This window comes from Ostrea edulis, chromosome 10 (genome assembly GCF_947568905.1).
Source record: "Ostrea edulis chromosome 10, xbOstEdul1.1, whole genome shotgun sequence".
Taxonomy (NCBI): domain Eukaryota; kingdom Metazoa; phylum Mollusca; class Bivalvia; order Ostreida; family Ostreidae; genus Ostrea; species Ostrea edulis.
This window is the reverse complement of record NC_079173.1, coordinates 21,687,124-21,696,717: the sequence shown is the minus strand read 5'-3', so window position 1 is coordinate 21,696,717 and position 9,594 is coordinate 21,687,124. Positions and strand designations below refer to the sequence as shown.

Sequence of the window (9,594 nt, the reverse complement as noted above, 5' to 3'; positions counted from 1 at the left end):
ATCTTGGGGAAGGTGGATGTAGGTGACTGGAAATAGGTCTCTGTGGCCCTCCTGAGCCAAAGGCTTTATTTTTTTATTATCAAAATTTGCCTGGTGTCTGTTGTCATTGTCATTAAGTTTTCACATAATTTGAATCTTCTCCAGAACCACAAGACAACCTCAATCAAACTTGATTCAAATTATCCTTGGGGTAAAGTGGATTTAAATTTGTTCAAATGAAAGGTCATGCCCACCTTCAAAGGGGAGGAAATCAAGAAAAGACGAAAATATGGAGGGGGTCATCATTTGAATGTCTTCTGAAGAACCACTGGTCCAGGAATGTGGAATTATATATAAAAGCTTCCTGACATTCCTAAGCAGATTCATATTTGTTCAAATCATGGTGGCAGTGAAGTGGGGCCACAATAAGGGATCAGAGTTTTACATACAAATATATAGGGAAAATGTTCTTCTCAAATATAACAGAACGATGACTCGTGTGATGTCATCAGATTTTACAAAATCAATTATTTATTTAGATTTATGCATGATAGGAACATAAATTTTGTTGGAGTATTTTCCAATACTTATTGTAAAAAATCTTGTTAGAAATAAACTATTTCAAAAGTCTAAGTTATAGAGGAATAATCAATGATACATGTCAAAATATTGAATCCAAGGGCAATAACTCTGTTTTATTGATTTCTTATCTAGTCTATTATGCGATAGATTTCCTTATTTTTTACAGACATTTTGTATATTTTTGTGAAGATATAGTTTCATGAAATTGTTATGAATATTACTATATCGTCATAACCAGTTTTTATGAAAATTTGATCACGTTGTTTAAGGAAAATAGCAATTTTCTGACCGTGATATATGATTCTGTTTATGTACGTCTTACATCTTAAAAAGTGTGATGACATATGTATTTTATTTGATAATTTGTTAGTTTTAACTCTAATGAATGGATATAAATACGCTTTTCAAACTTGTATCAGATAAAACTGCGAGTATGGAGTCGCCTTAATAGGCTGATATTTGCGAGGTCTACATGTATGTACTGTATACAATGTGTAAATAAATGTGCATGTCTTGAAGCATTTACCCATAATCAGTTTAATGATTTTGAATGGGGTAATAAGTATATGTTCATTTGAGACTGCGTGGGTCATATTATAACAAACAAACCCCAAGTTATAGTAGTATTCTAATTAGAAGACATAAGATGATGCAGCCATGAAATTTTCTGTTTAGGTGTCTCAGAGGGCACAGAAAACGAAGGCAGACGTAAAACTGGGCATCCCCGACAGGAGGAGACTGGGCCCGAACTGATGTCCGGTGTGAAGGAGGGATTCCCAGGGGAAGAGGGCAGTTCTAAAGGGCGAATACCAGGTAAAAATACATATATACCAAGGAAAATAATGGGCAACAACTAAGTAAAGTAGCATAATACTACCAGGTAAAAGTACATATACCAAGGAAAATAATGGGCAACAACCAGAGAAAAGTAATGCAAGAATACCAGGTAAAAATACATATACCAAGGAAAACAATGGGCAACAACCAGGGGAAGACTGCAGTTCCTACGGGCAAATACCAGGTAAAAATGCGAGCAAGTATACCAAGTCAAATAATGGGGTAAAAACCAGGGAAACGGGGCAGTTCTCCATCTTGATAATGTTAATTTCATCTTGTTACTAATTAACCCTGATGACACAGTATGAAAGGAAACAAAGTTCAACTTAAATGTTTTAATTCATGCAATTGTAAATGCAGCAAAATAGATCTAATAGATTTATATATTTAGTTGTGATATGATGTTATAAGTAAATGTCCATTACATTTATTTATGCTAAAAACATAAGTATATGCTAGTAGAATCTACATAGAATTGTGTGTCTACTACAGTGTAATTGTTTTCAAAGTCTATCTATTTTGTTTAAACCAAATTACATACTGATGTAAATATGAAGGTACAAAAATGTACATTGAATGCTGAAGATCCAAATATTTATCAATTCGATTTAATTGTAGTTGCATGCACACAATTTAAGCTTAATTATTATGTAGATTAAATTTTGCTTGGACTGATTAATATTCAATTACATGTTCTTAACCTAGTTATTCTAATTTTAATGGATCCCCACCCTCTAAGCCAAAAAAAACCCCATACAAACACAAGCCATTTAATTAATTTGCTATACCAAGTAATGAGCCACAGGGCATGCAGTCATTATTGGTAGCTTAGATCAGCTAGTGCAAAGGTCAATCTGAGTGCATTGACGTGTGACTTCTCACCTGTGAAGCATGTCCATCCATATACATCATGAATTATGGGTCAAAAAGTGTGTTCAGTTGTTTAGATAGAGATTGCTCTTTTTCTTCTCATGTTAGAATAGCCGAAATTTGCAAGTAATAAATCTGACCTATTCAGTATCTACAGAACTATATAATATAGAGCCTTCATAGTTTTAGTCCACCTGAGCTGAAAGCTCCCTGTTGAGCTTTTCTGATCACCCATTGTCTGTCTGTAAACTGTTCATACTTTCGACTTCTTCTCCATGGGGCCAATTTCAACCAAACTTGGTACAAATCATCCTTGAGTGAAGGGGATTCAAGTTTGATCAAAGGAGGAATCATGCCCTCTTGAAAGGGGAGATAATCACAAAAATGCAAAAATAGGGTGGGGTCATTTAAAAATCTTCTCAAGAACCACTGGGCCAGAAGATCTGACATTTACATGAAAGCTTCCTGACATAGTGCAGATTCAAGTTTGTTAAAATGTAGGATGGGCCACAATAGGGGGATCAAAGTTTTACATACAATTACATAAAGAAAATCTTTAAAAGTCTTCTTAAGAACCACTGGGCTAGGAAAGTGCAAATTTACATGAAAGCTTCTGACATAGTGCAGATTCAAGTTTGTTTAAATCATGACCTCCAGGGGTAGGATGGGGCCACAATAGGGGATCAAAGTTTTACATACGGTTATATAGGGGAAATCTTGTTAATAATATTCTTCAGAACCATTGGTCCAAAGAAGTTTACATTTATATGAAAGCTACCTGACATAGTGCAGATTCAAGTTCATAAAAATCATGGCCCCTGGGGGTAGGTTGGAACCGCAATAAGGATCAAAGTTTTACATGCGAATATGTATGGAAAATCTTTAGATATTGGCCAAGGTGACTCGGGTGAGCAATGTCTCGTTTGGATATGACCTTTAAAATGGACTTCCATGCAGTGTCACATTAGGTGCTAACATGGTAAAGAACACTCACTGTGAAGACCTGCAATGCTATGCATCGGTCAAATTTGTGGCATTAATGTTTGAAGTATGTTAATTCATTAGCTTTTCTTCTATTTTACAGGAAAGATTGGTGATGGCCAAGGAGTTGACCGTATACCCGATTTAGATACCAACAATGGTAAATGGATTTCTTTTTTTGTTTAACTTTTTTAATCGCATGATTATTGTAGACCTCAACATCCTTGCTGATTATGCCAAAAGTAAATCCTTGCTAAAAATTCTACTTATGAAATATAAAGTGGTATTTTTGTATATCCTCTATTTTACAGGAAAGATTGGTGAAAGCCTAGGAGGGAACCGTAAACCCGACTTAGGCACCAACAATGGTAAACCAGATTTCTTTTTGTGTAGGGTCACCAATTTTTTTTTACCTACAAAATATTTGTACCAGAATTCTTGTTCTGCAATACTGTATATACATATTGTATTCTTGTTTGTATATTGATAGCCTTTAAAGAGGAATACTACACCAGAGAAATCAGATATAGATGAAAAGTGGAGAATATGTACAACAATATTTTGAAAATGAAAACTTTCAAATTTACTTTATTTAGTCAAAAATGCAGTTTTAGTGGAAAGCAATCTGAAAAAAATATTTAAAACTCCTGCTGGACTTGTGTATTTTAACATTTGAAATTATAAACTTATTTGAAAATATTTGACCATCAAATTTAGCATAGAGGAGAATTTATGTGGAAGGGAAACTATAACATCGTGAATTCCACGTTATTTTGCCTCAGGGGCTTCCAAGAGTGGTGTTGTCAAAATATTAAAGAATTACGCAGTAATTTAGATATCCTTGTCTTTTCTGGAGGATATCTAGCACAAACAGCTGAACAAGTTGATTTATGATCTGATCTGATGGTCCAAAATGTAAAATCACTCTAAATTAGAAAATGTTCATATATTTGTATGATTTATGTTCATTGAAAATTTATATTAAAGAAAGCGTCCCTTCAAAACAGATGTGTGTCAAATCTCTTTGTGTTGTCATGATAAATAGGTGATGACAACGTAAATGACCAGAACTTAGAGATAAAACCGGACACCATAGATCTGATGATCAACAGGGGAACTGAACTGATTTTGACCAATATTGGACTAGCCACTGCAAAGAACTCCAAGTCACTTGTCATCAAACCATACCAGCTCACCCCTGGAAGGACATATGTAATCCACCTCAAAGTGCAGAGTAAGTTTGATTAAGGTAGTTCACTACACTAAAGCTTCTCTGTATGACACCAAGTCACAAGATGACGATTTAAATGTTTTGTGAAATAATTCGTATCGATCGATTTTGTTTGTCTATCATCATAGCTCAGTGGTTAAAACATTGGGCTGGTGATCGGACCACAGATCTCGAGTTCAAATCCCCCAGAGTCTTTTATTCTTATGTGTTTAAATATATTTTTTTGAAAATCATGTTTTTATCCGAATTTGTATATTTTTTCTGAGTTGCCTTGGGTCACTAGAGTCACACAGGTGACCTTTTACTATTGGTCTGCAGCCATCATTGTGCGTCAGCAATAGAACATTTTTAGCTTCTTGATAACTACTGTCAATTCTTATGAAGCATATTTGGGACAAAGAAGTAGTGCTTGGTATTGCGACTTGAAAATTGTATTGCAATATCAAATTTTGTATTGGAATACTATAGGGTTATTGAACTTATATTGGTGAGTATGGGCACAAGTTGGCTGTAAAAATGCGCGAGCCAATATTCACCAATATAAGTTCAATAACCCTTTTATTATATAGCTAAAGTATTTAGTTGTTAAATTATATCCCTCAAAATAGACGAGAATTCATCAATATTGGCATGTAAGGTGAAAGTGTGCAATATCAGCATGCATTTCTTAACTGTTCAATATTAAACCCGTCATTGATGCATGAAGCAAACTGATTTTATGAATGGGGACATCATAATTTATGTATAGTAAAACATTTTGCTTAAGTAAATATCAAATACCGGCTCTGTCAGATTCGGAGGACGGTCGTCTGCCATTTTGACTTGTTTACGTTGTTATGGTAAGGTTGATATTAAAGGCTCATACTCGGAATGTTTCGGATGCACACAATTTATGCAATGCAAAGTTAGCGTTCAATAAATTCTCAGGATATTGAACGCTAACATTCTCAAGATTTTACGCAGATTTTATAATAGACTATTAATTAGCTATATAATAAATCACGATATTGTAACGATCTTATGAAATAAAACAAAAACAGTTATCTTTGGATATTTTTTTCATTCTACACTAATTGAAAAAAAACCAAACATTGACGAATGAATAGATGCATGAATTAAAAATGGTTCAAATTACTAGATTTTAAGGCAGTTATTACTGAAGCTCTTGCTAGGATATTTCAATTCAAATCCACCACTCATCATTGCGGAAAATGTAACATGACCTGGGGAGGGGGAGTAGAAATCGATACAACCTGACATGATCCCGTTTATTTTGGCTCGAATTGATGTTAAAATTGCAGTGGTCCCTCTGCATGTGACTGGCTAGGTTTGTTGTGCCACCGTTTTTATGTGCTCGTCGAAGACGGGACATAATATTATGGTATGGCGTCATCCGTCTGTCTGTCCTGACCTTGTGGGCAGGACACAAACCAAATTGTAAGCTCCAGGATATTACAACTTGGTATATTTGATCACCATGATGAGGGAAAGATGCCTATTGTTTTTAAAGGTTAGAAGTCAAAGGTCAAGGTCATAGTATTATTTAATAGGAAAACCTTGTAGGCAGGATACAAATCCAACCGTGAGCTCCAGAATATTGCAACTTGGTACATTTGATCACCATGATGAGAGGAAGATGCCTATGGTTTTTCAAGCTCAGAAGTCAAAGGTCAAGGTTGTAGTATTACTTAGTAGGAAAACCTTGTAGGCAGGATACAAACCCTACCATAAGCTCCAGGATATTGCAACTTGGTACATTCGATCACCATGATGAGAGGAAGATGTTTATTGTTTTTCAAGGTTATAGGTCATTGGTGAAGGTCGCAGTATCACTTAGTTAGAAAACCTTGGCAGGATACAAACCAACTGTTAGCTCCAGGATATTGAAACTTGGTACATTTGATCACCATGATGAGAGGAAGATGCCTATTATTTTTCAAGGTCAAAGGTCAAGTTCACAGTATCAGTTAGTATGAAAAAACTTGTAGGCAGTATACAAACCAAACTTTTGAGGTTAGGACTGTCAAACTTTGTACACATACACTTTATGCCAACAGGAGGATGCTTATTGTTTCTTAAGGTCAAAGGTCAAGGTCGTAGTAACAGGATGCAGACCGATTCATTGGCGCAAGGACCATTAAACTCGGTACACATACATCTTATGCCAAATGAAAATATTACATAGAGAGTACATGATTTGTCTTGTTTTTTCAATGCAAAGAAAGTATGTCACACCCTGATGATAGCTGATACTACTTGAAGGCAAGTTCTACAAATCATGGTGTAAGAAAATGTCCTATATTAGCTTTTCATGGGCGTATTATGTACTGTTGGTGGTACTCTTGTTGTTACAATAATTACATACAGGTCCGTGTTTGCCCAACTCTCTATTTTGTATTCCTTAATAGTTCTGAGATTAATCACTGTTTGTTATCTTCACCTTTTCATACAGTCATAACTGTTTGCAGCTATTTCGTTTTCCTTCTTCAGTTTGAAGTGATATACTATAGGAGCCTTTGCCCTTTCTTTCAGACATTCACGATCAGTTTAATTCACCGCCATTTTTAAACTTTAAATCAGGGGCAGGTAACTAATTTAAGGAATTTACAGAATGTTCCGAACCAGTATTTACAACCAAAAAAAAATAAAAATCATGATGTGTACTGCCAACAACGGAATCAGGATTCACCGGTTAACCGGTAATATCATACAGCACTACAAAGGGGACCTACATTATAAATTTCAGGACTTCTGCATCCCCTGGGGATTAAGGAGTGGAGAAGAATTGCCAAAAATCTCTACAACTGCACATCTGTAAAACAAAAAAAAGTGGCCAATTTAGAAAAAAAATTCTTCTTTATAAACCCACATTGATAAGAAAAACTAAATGCATGACGTAGAACAGGAACGTCTCCACCAAAATTATAAATTTCATGATCCCCAGGATAGAGATTTTGACTTAAAGGCAATGGCCAAATTTGGCATATATAGTGTTTTTGAATAACATCTTCTCTAATGCTAGTGGTACTAAAATTAAATTGAAACATTTGAAAGATGTATTCTTTGATTTTGCTGGCACTGTGTAACACTGAAAGCAGAAAGAATGCACCAAAACTGAATTTTGCAACCCAAGGGTTCTGACTCTAGGGCGGGTCCATCATAGTTGTGTAGTGTTAATATAACATATTTTGTAAACTCTTTCATCAGTATGGAAACTTTTGGGGGCATGTGACAGTACATATTGTTGTCCTTCAGCACATATTGTCATTGTTGATGGTATGTACATACACTCCCAGTACATTTTGTCACCGACAACAATATGTGCTCAGATCAGCCTTTTGCCTGATCTAAGACGTGCAGATTTGTTCCCCAACTATCTGAAAGATGTGTCTAGAGCTTGCATTATTCCCCTTATAACAGCAGGATGTGTTTAGAGCTTGGACTATTCCCCAGATAAATTTAGCAGCCCAGACAAAAATTGATTTGTACTAAAGATGTGATTTATCAGATACCTTTCAATCTGAGTCTGCAAGATAAAATAGGAGCATCATATATTGACATTGACTATTTGTGTCCTGTCTCGTAATAAAGACATCAAATGTCTACATTCTTAAATTTGAATTTGCAAGGCATATGTATTGTCTATATATTGGGAAAAGCATAGGTAGGAAACCTTGTCAAAGGTTTTTGTATGAAATTGCTTGTAACCATTTTCACAAAAAAATTCATGTAAAAGACCTTTTACTTCCTTCCACTCAACTTAACATTACTGTATCGGAAATGGATGAGTGAAGGATTTATTTCTCACATAGTCTAGTATGTATACTCGGCTCATTCAAAGAGCACCATTGTAGATGAGAGACAGTAAGAATAGTAATAGAGGCATTGTGTAGAACAGCCAAATCTCACTGGTTGTTGTCTTTGTAATATATTGTAAATAAATATTTGATATATTTTCCCTGACCTGACAAAACCATGGGATAAAAAGTGTTTATAGCCTGAGCTATTTTGAAGGGACATTTCTGGTGACCGATCTCCTGTCTGGTATATTCTGGGAAATTTTATGATGTAGAAAGCCTGAATTTGGTATCTCTTACACGTAACAATAACATATATTGATACCAAAATAAATGTTCTTAGCAGGCAAAAAATGTCTTGTATTGCAATCATTGACGTAAATTGTTATTTCCAGAATGTACATGATATAACAATATTGGTATAAGGTATCATTGGGAAAAGGAAGGAGGGATTCGGGTTCTTCTTAGTAATTAAGCATTAAAGAAATTGATTTTCTTCCTTTTCTGATATGGAAATGAAATGTATTATTTAATAGGTAATCTTGATTAATCACCTTTTTGACATGATTACACCATGATGATTTACAACTACTAGGCATGAATGAGAAGAATTAAAAGGTTTTTTTCTTACAGACGTGTTGGTATTTGTGTGTGAGACCATGTATACACAAGCTTTATACTAGTAGAGCATCAAGCATTCGGAAGCATTGTCTTCTGTTATTTATTGCAAAGTAACAAGAGATTGGGTGTCTCACAAAATAAAGAAATTGACAATAATTCAGAAAGGTCTGAACAAGATGGGAAAATTTTGAGTACAAAGGGTTGTTATGAAGGGTCAGTAGAGGCAATGAGGGTTTCTGCTTTCCCAGTAACAGCATACATTTTAGCCCTCCTGATTTATGATTCCAACCCACAAGCTTAAACAATGTATGGGAGATGTAACTCAGCTCTGAATTTTCCTTTAAGACTTAATTAGCTGTTATTTCCTGTTTATCTAGGGTTTCGAACCTAAAGAGGGTACATCATTCAAGGTCGCGTAAGAAACCACTATCTTGTTGATGTGTTCTTTTGAGTTTTTTTCACTCGTATGCAAATGTGTATTATCTATAAGCTTTGTAAACAAATTATTATACTGCTGAGTTGTACAATGATTAAACTCATCTACAGTTACTTTGCTGTTCTCGTTACTTTGATTTCCGGGGGAGGGGGGGGGGGGATGGTATATAGATACCGTTCAGATTTTTCCTCTAAATGAAATTGGGAAGAGGGAGATCTCCCACAAAGTAGTTCTTAACGGTTTATATCAGGATCTCTTGA

At 35.1% G+C, this 9,594-nt stretch overlaps 1 protein-coding gene across 4 annotated transcripts in view; it reads left to right on the top strand.

Annotated features, from left to right (window-relative positions):
* Positions 1-9,594, top strand: part of LOC125665513 (polycystic kidney disease protein 1-like 1) — a 221,997-nt gene that overhangs the window by 116,416 nt on the left and 95,987 nt on the right. For all 4 annotated transcript variants that reach the window (XM_048898165.2, XM_048898166.2, XM_048898167.2 and 1 more), the window contains 4 exons: positions 1,237-1,374; positions 3,353-3,409; positions 3,561-3,617; positions 4,295-4,483. In XM_048898165.2, coding sequence (XP_048754122.2) covers positions 1,237-1,374; positions 3,353-3,409; positions 3,561-3,617; positions 4,295-4,483 — 441 coding nt within the window. The remainder of the gene's footprint in view (positions 1-1,236; positions 1,375-3,352; positions 3,410-3,560; positions 3,618-4,294; positions 4,484-9,594) is intronic.